The sequence below is a fragment of the Sarcophilus harrisii genome, chromosome 2 (assembly GCF_902635505.1).
Source record: "Sarcophilus harrisii chromosome 2, mSarHar1.11, whole genome shotgun sequence".
Lineage (NCBI taxonomy): Eukaryota > Metazoa > Chordata > Mammalia > Dasyuromorphia > Dasyuridae > Sarcophilus > Sarcophilus harrisii.
Window position 1 is genome coordinate 255,157,438 of NC_045427.1, and position 21,255 is coordinate 255,178,692.

Here is a 21,255-nt window from a genome sequence, read left to right on the forward strand (position 1 = left end):
TAATAACAATAGTTTTTAGAATGGCAAGAAAACAAAGAAAATTTTATAACATACTACATAGTAAAATTTACTTTCTTGGGCCTCAGGCCAAGTGGACTGTTGCTAACTCATAAGACTTTTTAAAGAACTTGCACATTAGAAACTTAAAACTTGATTTTGTGATATTTATAATGTGAAGCTAATTTTAGCTAGGAGTAGTACATCTTTTTTCTCCTTTAAAATACAGATTTTGAACAACCATAAGTATTTCTTACCTCACAGAGATCAGATTCCACTTGATCCAGTGTTTTCCCAAGATGTTTATCTGGATTTAACCCTGACCAAAAAATGGGAGATTTTTTTCAGAATTTTGATTTTTAGAGATGAGTAATTTTAAATAGTTATTTGATAAATCCATGGGTTCTAAAATCAAAACAAGTCTCCTAACCACTCTTTTTAGCTTATGTTATATATTTGACATTGTTGTGATCAAAAAGTACACCTACCTAGCAAACATTATTAGTAATTATCTGGGGGAGGGCATGGGTGATCTCCCTTTCTTTTGCATTGCATGTCAACCAAATTATGAATTCTTGTTTTGAAAATTTTTATTTAATAATTCAAGTCAATTTAACAACTATAAACCATATGGCCATGATAGATAGTGATGATTCAAATTAACTTTCTTCCTTCAAGATACTAACTTTAGAAATATTGTACCACATACATAATTAGGATGCAAGGTAGAATATGACAGAGGTAAAAGTACATAAATGAAAATGAGAGAGGATGATCTTTTTCAGAGGGAGAAGTAAGAATCAAAGAAAACTACCACAGGAAAAAAATGGTGTCTCATCAGAGCCTCAGAGAAAGGAAAAATTTCAGTAGACAAGAGCTCATTCAGTAAATAAGGATTTATTAATCTTCTTCTGTAGGAACTGTGATAAACAATGAGAAGAAGAAAATCTAAAGTCAATCCAATATGAAAAAAATAACAAAAAAAACAAAAAAATTCTTAAAAATTTTTTTTTATTAAAACTTTTTATTTACAAAACATATGCAAGGGTAATTTTTCAACACTGACCTTTGCAAAGCCTTCTGTTCCAAATTATCCCTTCCTTTCCCCCACCATCACTCCTAACTGGCAGGCAGTACAATACATGTTAAATATGTTAAAATATATGTTAAATACAATATATGTATGCATATTTATACAGTTATCTTGCTACACAAGAAAAATTGTATTAGGAAGGAAAAAAAAATTGGCAAAGAAAACAAAATGCAAGCAAACAACAGAAACTGTGAGAATGCTATGTTGTGATCGACATTCAGCTCCCATGGTCCTCTCTTTGGGTGTAGATGTCTTACTTCATCACTGAACAATTGGAATTGGCTTGAATCATCTCGTTGTTAAAGAGAGCCATGATCATGGTGGACTTCCAGGGGCAGAGCCAAGATGGCAGAGAGGATACACATTTCTCTCTGACCTTCTTTACAACCCTCACAATAATTATGAAATCCAGCTTCTGAATTAGTTCTGGATGGGCAGAACCCACAAATATTGGGAGTGCAACAAATTTTCAGCAGAAGATAATTTCAAAGATTGCCAAAAATAGTCTGTTTCAATTGGAAACAGGAGAGAGCCAGCAAAGCATAAACAGCTGACCACAAAAGCCAGCGCAGACAGAGCCAGGCACTGGGGCAGAACAGTCTCATTGTAGCAGTGTGACTTCTTTGAGGCAGAGAATTGGAGGGAAAAAGAAGACCAGAGAAGGTCTGTTTCAATTGGAAAGGGGAGAGAGATAGCGAGGCCCAAGCAGCTGATCACAAACACCAGAGCAGACAGCTCAAAGCCTTGGGGCATTGCTGACAACTCCACATGGTAGAGCCAGCATGAGATGTGAATCAGCACTGACCCAGTGTAGCTGCAGTCACTTGGAAAACTTCTCCTTCCCTAAAGGCAGACCTTAACTTAACTTAATCAGTAAAAAAGTAAAGAGGACTCTTAACAATTGACAGCTTTTATGGAGAAAGAGAAGAACAGATTTCAAATCCTGAGGAAACCAAAGGCAGATTGTCTCTAGATGAAGCTCCAAAATGTGGAATAAACCTGGTCCTCATCACACAAAGCTCTCCTAGAAGAACTTAAAAGGGATCTTTAAAAAAGAACTAGAAGTAAAATGGGGAAAGGAAATGAAAGCCTTGCAAGAGAGTTTGGAAAAGGCAACACAAAATAGACATAATGAAATGGAAAAAGTATACAATTCATTAAAAGATAGATTTGATAAATGGGAAAAGAAAGCAACTCCCAGAAAAACAGAATTTGTGAAATAGAAAAAGAAAATAACTTCTTAAAAAACAAAATTTGTTTTTAAAATAGAAATAGAAATATAGAATAATAATTCCTGAAAAAACAGAATTTGTGAAATGGAAAAAAATTCCATAGAACTCATTCAAAAATTCAATTGGACAACTACAAAAAGAAGTTAAAAAAAATTAGTGAAGAAAATAACACACTAAAATTCAGAATTGAACAAATGGAAATGAATGACTCAATAAAGCAACAAGAATCAGTCAAGCAAAACCAAAAAAAAGAAAAAGAAAAAGAATAAAAATGTGAAATAACTAATGGGGAAAACTACTGATCTGGAAAATAGATCTAGGAGAGACAATCTAAGGATTATTGAACTTCCTGAAATACACGATGAAAAAATGAGCCAAGACAAATCATCAAAGCGAACTGCCCAGATGTCATAGAATCAAAGGGTAAAAGAGACATTGAAAGAATTCATCGATCAAGTACAGAAAGAGATCCCAAAATTAAAACTCCAAGAAATATTATGGCTAAATTCCAGAACTATCAGACCAAGGAAAAAAATACTACAAGCAGCCAGAAAAAAACAATTTAAATACCGAGAAGCCACAATAAGGATCACTCAGGATCTAGCAGCTTCCACATTAAAGGATTGAAGGGCCTGGAATCTGAGATTACAAAAGGCAAAGGAATTTGGTAAAGTATGGTATTTGATTGGAGATTTTAATTTGTTCTTTTTCTGGCTTTTTTAGTTGCAAACACAATTAATTTTCTCTTTCTCTAGTTTATGCAAATAAGCCTCTAGAGATATAAAATTTCCTCTTATTACCACTTTGATTGCATCTCACAAATTTTGATATGTTGTCTCATTATTGTCATTCTTTTAGATGAAATTACTGATTGTGTCTATGATTTCCTATTTCACCCATCCTTTCTTTAGAATAAGATTATTTAGTTTCCAATTACTTTTTATTTTCCCCTGGCCTTTCATTGAAAGTAATTTTTATTGCATCATGATCCAAAAAAAATGCACTTACTATTTCTGCTTTTCTGCATTTCATTTTGAGGTCATTTATGGCCTAATAAAAGGTCAATTTTTGCAAAGGTTCCATGAACTGCTGAGAAGAAAGTGTACTTCTTTCTTTCTCCATTCAATTTTCTCCAACGATTTATCATACCTAACTTTTCTAATATTCTATTTACCTTTTTTAACTTCTTTCTTGTTTATTTTGTGGTTCAATTTATCTAGTTCTGAGAGAGCAAGATTAAGATTTCCTACTATTATGGTTTTGCTGTCTATTTCTTTTTGCAACTCTCTTAACTTCTCCTTTAGTAATTTAGATACTATACCACTTGGTGCATATATGTTTAGTATTGATATTGCTTCATTTTCTATACTATCTTTTAGCAAGATATAGTGCCCTTCCTTACCTCTTTTAATTAAATCAATTTTTGCTTTTGCTTGATCTGAGATCAGGATGGCTACCCCTGCTTTTTTTTACTTCACCTGAAGAATAATTGATTCTGCTCTATCCTTTTACCTTTACTCTGTATGTATTGTTTTGCTTTAAATGTGTTTCTTGTAAACAACATATGGTAGGATTCTGGCTTTTAACCCATTCTGCTATCTGCTTACGCTTTTTGGGAGAGTCCACTCCATCCACATTTACGGTTAAAACTATTAATTCTGTATTTCCTGCCATCTTATTACTCCAGAATTATACTTCTCTTTTTCCTTTTCCCCTTTTCCTCCTCCTCATTATTTTGCTTATGACCACTACTTGTCTCAAGCAGTCCTCCCATTAGAGACCCTAGCCTTTCTTATACCTTTCCCCTACTATTTCTGTTTTCACTTCTACTTGTCCTATTCTTTCCCCTTTCTGCTTTCCTCTCCCACTTTTCTATAAGGTGAGAGAATTTTCTTGGTGAAACCAAAATGATTAATATTCTTTCTTTGAGTCAAATCTGATGAGAGTAAGATTCATACAATGTTCATTACCCTCCCTTATTTCCTTTAATTATAATAGGTTTTCTTTGCTTATTCCTGAGATGTAACTTTTTTCATTTTACTTCCACTTTCCTCTTTTTCCTGTACAATCCCTAGCTGAAACTTGAGTTGATGCACTGAGGTCCCAAGCATATGAGGCTAAATAGCAATTGGACGATACTCTATTAATATATGCTTGGAGAAAGAATGGCCCCGTCCACTCTCTGTGCAAGTTTTGATGTGTTATATAGGAAATGACATAGAGACGATTGGGAAGGGAGGAGAGAGAGAGGCAAAGAGACTGCTGCTCCGGTTTGTGTTGTGACTACTCTCACTTTCTATCGCCATTCCCCCTTCACCTCTGCAAAGAATAAAGATCGAGAATTTTCCCTTAACCTGAATTCCTGACTCTGGCTGATTTTAAAATACGCAGTCTTCACAAATCCCCCTTTCACTTCTAGTTTCTTTTTTATATTATAAAGTAAAGTCAGATTAAACATGCACTCTCTATGTATAATCCATAACAGAAATACAGTTCTCAAGAGTTCTTTTCTTTTTACCTTTTTATGCTTCTCTTGAGTTCTATATTTGGAGGTCAAATTTTTTGGGTAGCTCTGGTCTTTTCATCAGAAATAAATGGAATTCACCTATTTCATTGAATGTCCATCTTCTTCCCTGAAAGAAAATGTTTATCAAGGTAAATTATTCATTCCAAGTTCCTTTGCCTTTCAGGATATCAGATTCCAGGCCCTTTAATCCTTTAAGGTGGAAGCTACTAGGATCCTGGGTAATCATTATTGTGACTTCTACATATTTGAATTGTTTCTTTCTGGCTGCTTGTAATACTATTTCCTTGATTCGATAGTTCTGAAATTTAGCCACAATATTCCTTGGAGTTTTAATTTTGGGGTTTCTTTCAGTAAGTGTTTAGTGAAGTCTTTCAGTAGCTATCTGACCTTTTGATTCTATGACATCCAGGCAGTTCTCTTTGATGATTTCCTGAAAAATAGTGTCTAGGCTCTTTTTTTCATCATGATTTTCAGGGAGTCCAATAATCCTTAGATTGTCTCTTCTAGATCTATTTTCTAGGTATTCTTCCAATTAGGTGTTTTACATTTTTTGGGTTTTGCTTGACTGATTCTTCTTGTCTCCTTGAATCATTCATTTCCATTTGTTCATTTCTGCATTTTAGTGAATTATTTTCTTCATTTACTTTTTTCTTCTTTTACTTCTTTTTGTATTTGTCCAATTGAATTTTTAAATGAGTTGTTTTGTTCTATGGAATTTTTTTCCATTTCACAAATTCTGTTTTTTAAGGAGTTATTTTCTTTTTCCATTTCACAAATTCTATCTTTCTGGGAGTTGTTTTCTTTTTCCATTTTATCAAATCTGTCTTTTAATTAGTTATATGCCTTTTCCAAACTCTCTTGCAAAGTTTTCATTTCCTTTCCCTATTTTTTCTTCTAGCTCTCTTTTAAAATCCTTTTTAATTTCTTCTAGGAGAACCTTGTATGATGGGGACCAGGTCATATCACCTTTGTGGGCTTCATCTAGAGACAATCTGCTTTTAGTCTCCTCAGAGTTTGAAATCTATTCTTTCACCATAAAAACTACATAGCTCTTTTTGCTTTTTTACTCATTTAAAAAAAAAAGTTAAGGTCTGCTTTTAGGGCAGGGGAGGTTTTCCAAGTTTCCTCTATAAGCGGCAGGAGCTACGCTGATTTAGTGCTGACTCACTCCAGGTGATGGGTGAGCATGGCCAGGAACCATGAGATTCTGGTGTTTGGGGGTTCATTCTTTACATTTTGTGTTTATAGTGGATGTTTTATAACTTCTCTGCTGATCTACTGGCTTGCAGCCAGGACAAAATAGCTAACACTGCTGTATATTCTTCTCCATAGATTCTCTGCCCTTTGGAGTCTGCACCACACCAGTTCTGTGCTGTCTTCACTAGCAGTCTGCTTGAGCTTGGCCCACCTCTCTCCTTGGCCGATTGAAATAAACCTTTTCTGACAATCTTCAAAATTATCTTTTGCTGGTAATTTTTTACACTCCCAATGTTTGTGGATTCTGCTGGTCCAGAGCTAATTCAGAGGCTGGATTTGTTAATTAATCTGAGAATCATGGGAGAAGGTCAGAAAGAATTGTAATTCTTCTCTGCCATTTTGGCTCTGACCTACCACCCCAAATTCTTATGCAAATAAGCAATCAAGCAAAACTTATCTACCCAATACCCATGTCCAAAAATGTATATCTTTGTACCTTATGTCCAAAACCTCTCTCTCAGCTTCATCATAGGTCTTTCAGAAACAAGAAGCATTGATCCTAACTTCTTAAGTCTCTTAAAATTGTTTTTCTCTAAAATGTTTCTGGCCTTGTATAAATTATTCTCCCAATTCTACTTGACTCTGCATAATTTCATACTATCTAGGATTCTCTGAAATAAATTTTTTTCATTTCTTACAGCAAACTTTATAATCTCAAAAACTCATTCAATATTACTAATCATTTACAGAACACATTATATTTTCTAATTTTTCTAAAATTTCTGGTAAGACATAAGAATTCATGTTGATGCTTAGTAAGTATTTTTAATGATGAATTTCTGATTATATTCTGATATACATGTTATACTGCAACTTATTTGAAATGATATAATTTCTCAAAAGCACTTATTTTAGCTAACAGTGACTAGTACGACTTATCTGAATGATGGAGTCATAAACAGTAGAAGGAAAGGACTTAAAAGTTATGAAGTGTATATGTAAACCTGACAAGTGAAAAGATTTGGATTCCTCAGATTCAGAATATTAAGGAATAGAGAAATAGCTACACCTACCTTAACCTTATTTAATTACAATATTTATTAAAGACTATCCCCAGACCCATACTGGGGAACGTAGACAAGCATATAAACACTTATACAAAAATAATTCAACAGGATACATGCTTATTTTTGCCTTGATTCTTTCAATTTGTTTCTTCTCTAATCTGAGGAAATAATGCTGGTCGTATGACAACTTCTAATAAGTTGATACTATTTAGATTAAAAACCCCAAATCAAATGGCCTATAATTTTGGAAATTCACTTCACTATAGGACTACTCTTTATATTTGAAAGTACCCTCAATCCTAACAACTTCTCTCTGTTCCTGGTTGATTAATCCTACAATCCCCATTTTAAAGAGGCAACCCAGATAACTACAAGTTCATTCTTCCCCAAGCTATGCTGCTGACCTATCTCCAAAGAAATTTTTCTGCCACAGGCACTCTCCATCTTCTTCTTCTTTGCTCTCTTTCATGTGTTATCTTCTTCTATTAGAATGGAAGCTCTTTGGGGCAAATATCTTTCTTTCTGCATATGCATGTACTCCTAGCTCTTAGTAAAATACTTAGTACATAACAAATACTTATTGACTGAATTCTGTTAAACAAAGTAACAATGTAAAACAGAGAATTGGGAAGTCACCTTTAATATTCCATTCATGAGTAGTAGGTAAGATGAGTTTTTGTTAAAAATTCCTTGAAATAGGCTGAATACCTTAAAAAGATAGAAGATATCCAAATCACTAGTATTAAAAATGAAAAGGATGAAAATGCCTCTAACAGAGATTAAATTAAAGCAATTATAATGAGTTGTTCTGCCCAATTATATGTCAATAAAGTTAACAATTTAAGTGATATGGAAGTATATTTGCAAGAAGATAAATTGCCTAGATTAATCTAAGAAATAGGATATCTTTTAGAAAAAGAAATTGAATACACTATTAATGTGCTTTGTATGAGAAAAGTAACAGGTCCAAATGGATTTACAAGTGAATAATATCAAACATTTAAAGACGAACAAATTCCAATGTTTAATTTATTTAATTATGTGGAATAATAGGTAAAGAAGGGATTCTACTAAACTCTTTTAATGAAAGAAATAGGATACTAATACTAAACAGGGAGAAAAAAACAAAAGTATAGATAGATTTCATTAATAAATATGGATGCAAGCATTTTAAATATAATACTAACTAAATGTTTATAGCAATACATTACAAGGATTATGCATAATGAACAAGTGGGATTTATACCAGAAATTCAGGAATGGTTTAAAATACGGAAAACATAAAAGATTACATCAATTACAAAATTGAAAAAAAATTCACATGATGACATCTATAGATGCCAAAAAGCTTTTGATAAAGTTCAAAATTATTTTCTATTAAAAACATTTGAAAGTATGGATATAAATGATTTTTTCCTTAAATTGATAAAAACCACCTAAAACCATCTACAAGTATTATTTGTAATGGGGATATACTAGAAACCTTCCCAGTATGATCAGCTGTGAAACAATGATGCCCACTGTTACCAAGATTATTCAGTATTGTATTGGAAATCCTAGCAATAGCAATGAGAAAATGAAAAGAAATTGAAGGAATCAACAAGGAATGAGGTGATAAAACTATCTTGTTTTGCAGTTAATAAGATGATATTCATGGACAATCCCAAAGATTCAACTAAAAAAATTAACTGAGGCAATAATTTTAACAAGGTATCAGGATATGAAATAAATCCATATAAATCATCATCATTTCTGTAATGCCGGAGAAACTGCGCAAGACAGAGTAGAGAGTATTTAATAATTTATTAAATGGAGAGATATACTGGGACCAATGGATCCATGTTTGGTCCCAGGGCTGAATGAGACTATAGTCTCCAAGAATCCAGCCTACAATCAGAGTTTTCAATGACATGTATACACATGGCTCAGATACAGAGGGTAGACTGAGGCAGGGGCAGAGTCAGGGTACTGACACCGGGAATGGGACTCTGAAAGGGTGCGGTGACCCCCTTTTTGGAGATGGGATGACATAATCGGGGAAGGCACCCTGGACATGGGGTGATGCATCTTGATAAGACAGTATCTGACTTTCCAATAGCTTGAGATGGAGAAAAGCATTCTGATGTTCTAAAACAAAAGATCTTTTATTCTTATCAAGTATTCTGATAAAGAGGGAGGTTTTGCAGTACTGAGAAACAGGGAAATTGAGGCAGGACTGAGTCAAGATAATTAGAGAAACTGAGTCAAGACAATAAAAGAGAACTGTGGCATAACATTTCTATATATCACAAACAAAATTCTGCAAGAAGAGATAGTAAAAAAAATAGACCACTTAAAATAGCTTTAGACAGTATAAAATATTTGGGAGTATAACTATCAAAACAAACCCAGGAACTATGTAAACAAAATTGTTTTCAAAAATTTATTTAAATAAAATCAGATTTAAATAATTTGAAGAAATATTAATTGTTCACAGGTATGCTGGGCCAATATAAGAAAGTGACACTTTTACCCAAACTAATTTATATATCTAACATTATCCCACTTAATTGACCAAAACATTATTTTACTGAATTAGAAAAAATAATAGCACAATTCATTTGGAAAAGTAAAAAAAGACTATCAAAAGAAAAATGAAAAAAATACAAAGGAAGGAGATTTAGCAATACCAGATCTTAAACTATATTAGAAGGCAGTAATTATCAAAACTATCTCGTACTGCCTAAGAAATAAAAAGTTAGGTCAATGGAATAGAATAGACATACAATTTATATCAGCAAATAAACACAATTACCTTGTTATTTGACAAATGTAAAAGCTTAAGCTTTTGGGACAAGAATTCATTTCTTTGGTAAAAATGCTAAGAAAACTGGAAAGCAGTATTGCAGAAATTGGGCATGGACTAGTTTCTCACACATTTACTAAGGTAAGATCAAGTAGACACATGAGCCTTAAAGATTTTACTAGAAAATTAAAACATGAACCATTTATCAAAGTTGTGGATAGGCAAACAGTTTATAAATGACTATGATAGAGAGCAAAGTATAATTCTGATTACATTAAATTAAAGTTTTAATTTTTAATTAATTTAGATAATATGATATATATATAATAATAACTTAATTTTAATTAAAAATAAAAATTACACAAATAAAATAAATGTAAACAACATCAGAAAGAAAGTAGAAAATTGGAGGGGGGGAAATTTGTATGGACAGTTTTTCAGAAAAAGGTCTCATATCTAAAATTGTCAAATCTATAAGAATATATTATTCACCAAATGATAAATGGTGAAAGAATATGAAACTGGTAGTTCTCCAATGAAGAAATCAAAACAATTTATAGCCATATGAAAAAATGTTCTAAATCATCATTGATTAGAGAAATGCCGATTAAAACAATCTTGAGGTATCATTTGACACCTACCAGACGGGCTAAAATGATAGAAGAAGAAAATGACAAATGTTGAAGAAGATATAGAAAAAGTGGGACACTAATTCATTGTTAATGAAATTGTGAAATGATCCATTTTGGATAGCAATTTGGAATTATACCTAAGGAATTACTGAATTACCTATACCCTTTTACCCAGCAATACCAGTACTTGGTTTATTTCCAAAGATGATTGTGGAAAAAGGAAAGAAACTATATGTTCTAAAATGTTTATAATAGCTCTCTTTGCGGTAGCAAAGAACTGGAAACTGCAAGGTTGCCCATCAGTTGGTGAATGGCTGAACAAATTCTGGTATATGATTGTGATGGAACATCATGGTGCTATAAGAAAAGATAAGCTCAATGATATCACTATAACATGGAAAGACTTGTATGAAATAATAGAGTGAAATGAGCAGAACCAAGAGAACAATGTATATAGTAACAGCAATATTTTTTAAAAAATAATTGAGTTAAATATATTGTATACTATAAATATCCAAATTTATTAGAAAGGATATATAAAGAAAGACATTATCTGCATCCAGAGAAATAACTGATAAATAGAAGAATGAATAAAATAATTTTGCAAATATATATCTATTTCAGTCTCATGGTAGCTATCTTGGGGAAAAAATAAATTTACATGATAATTTTATTGCACATTTAAATTCATCTTTTTTATTGTACTATGTTATGGAAAATCTTGTTTTATTCCACAAATGAAAAATTAAAGAAAGTTAACAAAAAGAGTCAGAGTCAAGATGAAAGATAGATAGTAAGCAGGGGTGATGTGCTGATGAGGTCCATTCACCTACTCCTCTAAACAGATCTAGAAAATACACTAGATCTAATCTTGAGGAGGAAATCCAGGGTGGAAAAAAAAGCCATGGTGAGTTATTTCTCCAGCTCTGCACTATGTAAGGAGACAAGCAAGGAGATATGAGGACACTTCATATCTGAGCATACACCTCAGCATTTAGGGAGAGGATGTATATTGAGGCAAGAGTGGTCTCAAATCCAGATGGGACTAATCTCAGATCCATTCTGGGGCACTACAACAGGGACAGGTTAGAAGTGCCAACTTTGTCACTCACTACCCAGTACTGGATCAAAGATCCATGGTGGTCTGAGAAGAGGAAGCTAGCTGCACAGAGTCTTATTTTTAATATCTAGTCTAGCCAGGAGAATATAGGAGAGCAAAAATATCAGATCAACAAGGAAGCTTCAATTTTGCCGCTCTGAATCAAGAAATTTCTCTAGCTTGGTGATGGGGAGTCAGAAGGGGGTCTCTAACAGCAGGCTACTTTTTTTTATTGTAGCTTTTTTATTTACAAGATATATGCATGGGTAATTTTTCAGCATTGACAACTGCAAAACATTTTGTTACAATTTTTCCCTCCTTTCCCCCACCCACTCCTCCAGATGGCAGGTTGACCAATACATACTATATATATTAAAGTGTATGTTAAATACAATACATGTATAAATGTCCACACAGTTATTTTGTTGTACAAAGAGCATCGGGCTTTGAAATAGCGTACAATTAATCTGTGAAGGAAATAAAAAATGCAGGCGGCCAAAAATAGAGGGATGGGGAATTCTATGTAGTGGTTCATACTCATTTCCAGAGTTCTTCCACTGGGTGTAGCTAATTCAATTCATTACTATTGGAACTGATTTGGTTCACCTCATTGTTGAAAAGGGCCACATCCATCAGAATTGATCATCATATAGTATTTTTGTTGAAATATATAATGATCTCCTGGTCCCAGCAGGCTACTTTGCATAGACCTAAACCCAAATTAGAAATTTACAGAGTTCAAACCAGATGGCAGCAATCAGATTTTGCCCTGGATCAGACTACTTTGAGAAAACTAAGTGTGCAAATCCCTGGCATGTTCCTGAGATCCTAGAATAACCAAACACCCAATACTCCAAAAGATCAGCAAAAAGACCAGCTGAGATCTTCCCTCCTGAATTGTGACAGAGCCCATCCCTAAATAATGGACAATAAATAAATAACTCCATTATAATAAGCCACTATGATAGCAGTATACTCAAGACATAAATCCAGAAGATAATTCCAATTATACTCAAATAATACCTCAAAGAAAAATATGGGAGAGACACAAATTCAACTAGAATTCCTCAAATATATGGAGTAAGAGCTTTTTAAAAAGTTTAAAATTTTTTAATAAATAGAATTAGTGCACTTGAGAAAAAATTGGAAAAGAAATGAGTTAGAAATGAGAAGAATGAATCTGAAAAGTAATTAGCAGTTTAGTTCAAAAGGTACAAAAATTTCAAGATTTTGTGTGTGTGTCTGTATATGTGTATATATTATAAATTCTGATGAACATAATGATTAATCATTAATTCCTGAGGATTTATAATATGCTACCCACCTCCTGACAGAGACATGATGAACTCAGTGCATATTTAGATACTTCTTTTAGACATCTTCAATATAAAAATTTGTTCTGATTAACTATGCAAAATAATTTTGTTATTAAAAAAAAGTCTGTCTTTCTCAATAGAGAACAGAAAGAGGGGAGTGGGAGGAAGAGAATTTTTTTTAAATTTAAAAACTGAAGTGCACTTTGAACAGAGGTATAAATCATTGGGCTACTATAGACATAAAAACAATGTACCATCTAAGTATGTCAAGGTAAAATTATCATTGCTTTTCATAGTTACCATGGTGAGATCTTCAGGTTTTTGACATTTATATTTAGTAGCTTTACTGAAAGATTTCTGTGAGAAATTGCTAGTGGGATATCTGTTGCTATTAGTAACTGCCACAGGCTTTGGCAGGTAGAGTTACCAAAACTATTATTTTGTAGGGGTTATTTGTGGTAACAAGAAAGGTTGCAGGATCTTTTCTAATGCTATTATTCCTAAACCTTCTATTGGTGATCTTCCCTTTTCTATTAATTTCAATAGAAATAGTAAAAGCAGCTGTTACAGAAGTACTTCCTGAAACGAAGGAACATTCTCTGCTTGTACATGGCACTTGAGGAGAGGGGTTCAAACTCAAAAAGCTCAAGTGGGAAGAGTGTAAACTTATTGTTCCTCTTACTGGAAATCCTTTTCTTCTTTTCTGGAGACTGTGAAGTTCTTAGTTAGGCTTCTCTGCTGGCCTCTGTTGGTTGCTATAGGATCTGTAGGATCCTGAAGTTGCTTTTCTTCTACATGTCTAATTTGTCTCTCAGTTTTCAATAGTGGCTACCATTAGCTAGTGCAATTGGATGACAGTTTGAAAACTCCCACCATCTGTGGGACCTTTTAGATGGCTCTAATAAATGAAATTCCTAAATTCAGTTGCACTCTCAGAGTATAGAGCAAAGAGACAAAGATGTTCTATCTATACCCCCCTCTGCCTCCAAAGGGGAGAGGCTTAGCTGGAACTGTTGTGCCACAAGCCAGGCCTGTTCTTAGAATCCTGGAACTCGAGAATTCAAAACCTGCTTGCTGCTTTATTCACAACCCCACAAGGACTACACGACATTTCTGCGTGGCATCAGCTGCTCTCATCCAATTATCAAAGTACATCATCCTTTCCAAATTGATTAGGAAAGCCTTCGCACCTAGTTTATACCTTTAATCAACTGAGCCAATAAAGAAGTTTATGCCTTTTGTGATTATATTAATTGGGGTAATGGACAGTAACCTCATACCTAGCTTTTGTTAGATTGATTTATTTAATTTCTTTAACTTACCATGTATTACCAGCATCTTTGTTTCTACTGAGAGAACTTTTCTAAGAGTTTTCATAATGTTTTTCCTTCTCTTTTCTCCCTCCTCCTAAGGTCTTTTTGGTCAAATCCTTCTCCTGTGGGCTTAAGACCTTCTTTTCCTTCTACAACTTCTTGCCATTCCCATCCAAAGTTACCCTCCAAAAATTCAGGCTTTGGCCTTCCTCACAATTTTGAAACTATTTTAATCCCTCAAAATTCTTCTTCTTCCCATTTTAGTTCTTTTTATACAAAACAAAAAACAAGAATATTTTTTCTCCAGAGATTTGCCTTTTCCTCATTACCTTTCTCCTCCTCCAGTTGAGAAGGCAAGAAAAACAAAATCTGTTACAAAAATGGATAATCAAGTAAAACAAATTCCCATCATGACCATGTATTAAAAAATATGCTTCAATCTTGGATTTATTCTGAATCCATTATTTTTCTATCTGGAGATGGGTAGCAATGCTTCATCATGAATTCTGATTAGTCATTGTTTGATCAGAGTGCCTAACCCTTTCAAAGTAGTTTATCTTTACAATATCGTTAATGTATAAGTAATTCTCTTGGATCTATTCACTTTATTCTGCATCAAGCCGAACAAATCTTCTCAGGTTTCTCTGAAACTGTTTCCTTTACCATTTCTTATAATGTATAGTATTCCTTCCTATTCATTAACAACTTGATCATTGTTTCTATTTCCCAATTAAGAGATACTTCTTCAGTTTCCAATTCCTTGCTACCACAAAAACAAACAAACAAACAAAAAAAACCATCATTTTTTTTTTTTTGTACATATGTGGGTCCTTTTCTTTTTTTCTTTTTTGAGTACAGACTTAGTAATGGTATCACTGGATCAGACACTTGGTAAGCATTTTACAAATGTTATTTCATTTTATCTTTACAACAACTCAAAAGCCAAGTAATATTATCCCTATTTTACAGATGAGGAAACTGAGGAACACAAACACAAGTTCAGTGATTTGCCCAAGATCACAGTTAGTATCTGAGGTTGGATTTGCACAAATATGTTCCCTGACTCCAGGCCTATTGCCTTATCCATTGTGTCACCTAGCTACCCCTAATAGTTTTGAAGTTATTATTCTAAATTACTTTTCAGAACTGTGGGACCAGTTTACAACTCCAACAAGAGGCCCATTTTCCCTGCTGCTCTTCTAACATTTTCCTTTATTATCAACTTTGCCAATGTGATATGCCAATGTGATCAAGTGGAACCTCAGAGCTTTAATTTATATTTCTCTAATTGTTAGTGATTTAGAACATTTTTTTTGTCCATGTGGCAATTGGCAGCTTGGATTTCTCCCCTTGGAAATGGCTATTGACTATTTACTATTAAAAATGAATTTAACTCATAAATTTGAATCACTTCCTGATATCAGAAACATGACCTTTACCAAAGAAACTTGTGTTTTTTTTTTCTATTGTAATTTTATGTATCTCTTGCTAATAGAATGGAAGTTTTTTTTTTTCATCTTAATAATTTTGGACCAATATTGCCCATTGTGTTTCCCTTTCATTTTTCTGCCTTATGCCTTCTTCATTTCTACTATTTTTAGCGTGATAGTCATTGAATACATGGGTCTATTTTTTTTTTTCATCCTATCTCTCACTCACAGTCCTATCTCAATGCCTTCTCATCATTGTGCAGAGCACCTATATATATACATATATATATATATTATATATGTATATATATAAAAATAACAAATTCTTTCCACTGACAAAGATCAGCAACTTATATGAAGCTTACTTGCCAGTTATTGTAGCCTTCAAGGGCTGTCTAAGTCACCTTAAATGACTTGCTCAGGGCCACATAGCTACTTGTATCATAAGGAAGACTAAAACCCAGACAGATTGTTCCGACTCCAATCTTGGCTCTCTGGCCAAAAGATCACATTATCTTTCTCTCTATTTCTTTTTGTTGCATTAAGTAGACCAACTGAGTCTTGAGTAATGCTATAAAGTGTCTGGAAAAAATTTGTCACAGGCCTGCCAGGCATGATAGTAGCATCATGCAAACACGTGTTCCTGCAAAAGTACTTTGGAAGAAATAAAAAATTTAGTCACACCAAATAATAATTAAGAGACAGAGAGAAATAAAACGAATACCTTTATCTGCCCATTCCAGGTTGGCAAAAGGGGACAATTTGAAGTTTCTAGAGTATCCAGGATACAAACTTAGATAATCAGAGTTACAGACTATAGTCATAACTTCAGATAAGAGCTTATCAATAAGATTTACTGGAACAACAGGAAGAAACAAGAAATTCTAAAAGGATATTAGAAATCTAGAAAGATGTTAAAAATCTAGAAGAAAGAACTGGAAATCCCTATGGAAAAGCTAGAATGGGTGTGATAGGGCTGAGAATAATAAGCAGGAAAGAATGAGATGAGAAGAGGGATAATTTTCTTTTAAATGGCAATAAGATATGACAAATACAGAGTGAGAAGCTACAGAATTAACAGTCTTCAAAGGATGTAGCAAAGAAGTTGGCTGGGTCTGGGTTGCTCCATTATTTGGAGAAAGAAAATGCTGAGATTTTTTTTTCCTTTTTTAAAAAAATAATATTTTACTATTTTTCCCAAGTACATGTAGAATTTTGAGTTCCAAATTCTCTCTCTCCCTCTCCTCTCCACTCCTTGAGGTGATACACAATTTGATATAGATCATACATATATAATCTGAAAAAAAAGAGAGCAAAAAAACCCCACCTAAAACAACCCAACATAAAAAAAAAAAAAAAAAAGTGAAAAATAGTATGCTTCAATGTACATTCAGATTCCACCATTTTTTTTCTCTGGAGATGAATAACATTTTCCATTATGATACCTTTCGAATTGTTGTGGGCCATTGTATTGCTGAGAATATCTAAGTTATTCACAATTGATCATTATACATTATTGTCATTACTGTGTACAATATTCCGCCCTGGTTCTGTTTCCTTTGCATCAGTTCATGTAACTCTTTTCCAGTTTTTTTTTTTTTCTGAAATCATCTGCTCATCATTTCTTATGTCACAATAGTATTCCATTACAATCATATATCACAGTTTGTTCAATCATTTCCCCAATTCATAGACACTCCTTCAATGTTCAATTCTTTGTCATCACAAAAAAAACAAAAAAAAAAACAAAACCCTGTTGTAAATATATAAATAGGTCCTTTTCGGGGGATCTCTTAAAGATACAGACTTAATAGTAGTATTAATGCTGGGATTTTCAAAGTTAATGATGAAAAATAGTGGGAAGAAATACTATTAGCACTGTATCTCAAATTATTCTTCAAAGAATAAAAAGAAGGTAAAAATGGGCAATTTTGATTAAACTTAAAAGTCTTTCCACAAACAAAATCAATGCAATGTAAATTAGAAGGGAAACAATTAATTAGAAGAAAAAATCTTTTGTGTCAAGTTTCTTTGACAAAAGTTTACTATTTAAGACATAGAAGAAATATATTTAAGAACATAATGTCTACCATTTCTATCAGATAAATAGACAAAGAATAGAAAGAAAGATTTCTCAAAGGAATAAATCTGTCAACAAATACTTGAATAACATGCTTCAAATTATTAAAAATATAAAAATGAAAATTCAAATAATTGAATCTCTAATCTCATACCTATCAATTTGGCAAAAATAGAAAACGATTATTGTTGGATATGTGGGGGGGGGGAGACAGAAAAATTGGTGCACTGTTGGTGAAACTATGAATTGATTTAACTACTATGGGATATAATTTGGAACAATGTCCAAAATATCACTAAACTTGTTTATCCTTTTCCCTCATGATAAACACTATTTGGCCTATAGTTTTTTTGCTCTCTATAAAGAAATAAAAAAAAAAGACAATATTTATAGAAAAATATTTCTAATGACTCTTTTTCTGCACTAAAAAAACCCTGAAAACAATGAGTATGCCCATCAATTAGGGAAAGCCTGAAGAAATCATGGAATACAAATGTAATGAAATATTAGTATGTGATAAGTCATGAAAAAAAATAATGGCTTCAGAGAAATCTTTGGAGATTTGTATGAGTTAATGAAGAAATGAGCAGAACACTATTGAGAAAAACAATTTTGAAAAACTTAAGCACTTTCATTTATGAAATCTAATCAATGAAATGACCAACCCTGAGTACAGAGGACTCATGATATTTATGAGTCCTCTGTACTAAGGGTTATTTAATATTCTGTCTATGGGGTAACAGTGAAAGTAAAGCAAGAGGAACATATTTTTGTTTATTCAAAATATGTGAGTTTATTTAACAACATTGTTTAAAGTATTGTGTTGTTGTTTACTAATTGGCATTATCAGCAATGGGACATATTGGGGAAGCAGGTGGTCAGAAGCAAAACACTTTTGGGGAGGGCAGGTTTAGAGAGAGAGAATAGAATAAGCAAGGGGGAAATTCAGTTAGCAATAATAATTGTGAAAAGAATTTTGAAACAAGTTCATCTGATGAAGGCCTCATTTCTCAAGCGTATAGGTAATTCAGTCAAATTTATAAAAAATAAGTGCCATTCCCTAAATGACAAATGATCAAAAGATATGAACTATGCTCAAAGGAGTAAAAAAAATTATGCATATTCTTTGATCTAGCAATATCAATAATAGATATGAATCCCAAAAGAGGTTTAAAAAAAAGGAAAAGGACCTATACATTAAAATAATATTTATAGCATCTCTTTCCTCAGAGCAAAGAATTGGAAATTGAGAGGATGCCTATCAACAGGGGAGTGGCTTAATAAACTGTGGTATGTGACTGTGATAGAATATTATTGTTCTCTGGGAAATGATGACCAAGATTCAGAAAAAACCTGGAAAGTCCTCCATAAACTCAAACATAGTGAAATTCATTGTGTACAAAGTAATAGCAATGTTGTGGGATGACCAGCTGTGAATGACTTTATTCTTCTCAGCAATACAATGATTCAAGATTACTCTAAAGGACTTATGATGAAAAATGCTATCCAAATCCAGAGAAAGAATGGATTGTGTCTAAAGCATACTTTTTTTTTTTAACTTTATTTTTCTTGACGGATTTTTTTTTTTAGTGGGGAGATCTATGTTTTCTTTTGCAACATGACTTTTATGGAAATGTTTTGTAAAACTTCACATATATCTTCTCAATGGGAGTAGAAAGGTGGGGGGGGGAAGGGAAAGAAACAAATAAAAAGTTTTAAAAACAAAAATTATTTTACATGTAAATGAATAAAATAAAAACATTAAATTAAAAAACTACTGATAAAGGAATAGATGACATGCCCTGAATTAAGTGGATAATGTATGGTATGGTATAGGATATGTTGTTGCATAAAAGATTTTAGTAGACATTTTAATAATGTAAGATATTTTACAAGCATACACTACCAAAAAAATCAAAAAGGTTGCCTTTACTCTTTCTATATATTTTTAATTGACCATACATCTTTAGATCTTGATTCCGAGTTATCAGATTGTAAAAATAAGTGCCAAAGCCCATGATACAGGTGGCTGCATGCCTTTTTGGTTTGCTTTCTGAAGAAAAAAAGCCTAAAACATGAAAATATAACCTACATTTCTTTCCCAAAATCCCATCTCCAATCATCGTTCAATTATACCTAGATGAAAAAGGGTATATAATTTTAACAAGGATTTGAAGATTTCACTCTATTCATATAAATTCATTTGATTATATCAATAGACACTGAAAAAAGATGTAAATGTAAACAATTGAATAAAATTGAAAAAAAAGAACGTTAAAGAAGATTTTAAATATCTCATTGAAACATTTTAGATTATTTCACTGCTTATGGAAGAGGCTTTTAAAACTGTTTAATAGCTAAAATACAGACTTTTCTTGCTAGAAGTTAATAATGAAACAATGGCATATGTGGGATTTTATAGGTTTGGTAATGGAATCTGAGTCTTGTTTAGTGAGGGCAGTATGAGCTGCTATTATTCATGGCTCTGATGCTGCAGACATTTCACATATGGAACTCCAGTCACTGAAGACATTTCACATACTGAGAACACTAAATAAAGTCAATGAACATTTTTTGAGCAACAAAGAAGGAATGACCTGATAAATACCTGGTAAGGTTTACAAGATTCTTATTTTATCTTAGGCCATGTTTAATTCAGGAAGCAGGCTTCTGGCATGGATGGGCTATGATCTACATCAACAGGGGTAAGATACAAATCAAAGAAACTACAGATCCATTTGAGAGTATCTGAGTATCAGTATCTCCATGTAGACAGAAACTGAAATTTTGTTTGAAGGTTCTTCTGTAATAGCATAATAATGTTACATAAATAAGAGCTTTATTTTGCCAGAATTTAAAATTTTTCTTTTCTTTAATTTTAGTAACTCAGAGACAATAAAAATGCTAAAAACATCAATTTTATTAGCTATAGAATTATTATTTCTCTTTTAATAATAGATATATTTTTAAAATCAGAAAATACAGATTTATGTACTTCATGTCAGTTTGATATTACTGAATACTCATTTCCTTCAGGATATCTATTCCTTCCTGGTGCAAATAATTTCTATCATGAGCCTTTTGAATTCTGCTTATAATGCTGCACACTAAATTATTTTCATAAAAAAATTGGAGAGAACAGAAATGTATGTCACTATTACTGTGAAAGTTGCGGACTGAAGCTATTCTCATTTTTAAAGTGACTTTTCAAATGGCCTGATACCACTGTTTCTAGAATGGTGTTGGTCAAGAATGGAGAAGAATTTTCCATCTTTTTTCACACCTTCAGATACTGACACTTTCCTCAGGTGTTATTTGATGTCAAGAACACTAATAACTCTATATATGAAGAACCAGAGTTGTATGCACCAATAAAACAAGGTGCTAGAAAATAATGTGCAAAGAAATGCTCATAAAGATAATGGCCTCAGAGTTCAAAAGTGGTACAACTTCCCCAATAAATACATTCTACAATTATATATGCTTA

General features: G+C 32.7%; 1 protein-coding gene across 3 annotated transcripts in view; it reads right to left on the minus strand.

Annotated features, from left to right (window-relative positions):
* Nucleotides 1–21,255, minus strand: part of DPH6 (diphthamine biosynthesis 6) — a 475,226-nt gene that overhangs the window by 295,523 nt on the left and 158,448 nt on the right. For all 3 annotated transcript variants that reach the window (XR_004231946.1, XM_031952046.1, XM_031952047.1), the window contains exon 6: nt 255–316. Coding sequence is in view for 2 of the 3 variants with exons in the window: in XM_031952046.1 (XP_031807906.1) it covers nt 255–316 (62 nt within the window). In the remaining variant the exon portion in view is untranslated. The remainder of the gene's footprint in view (nt 1–254; nt 317–21,255) is intronic.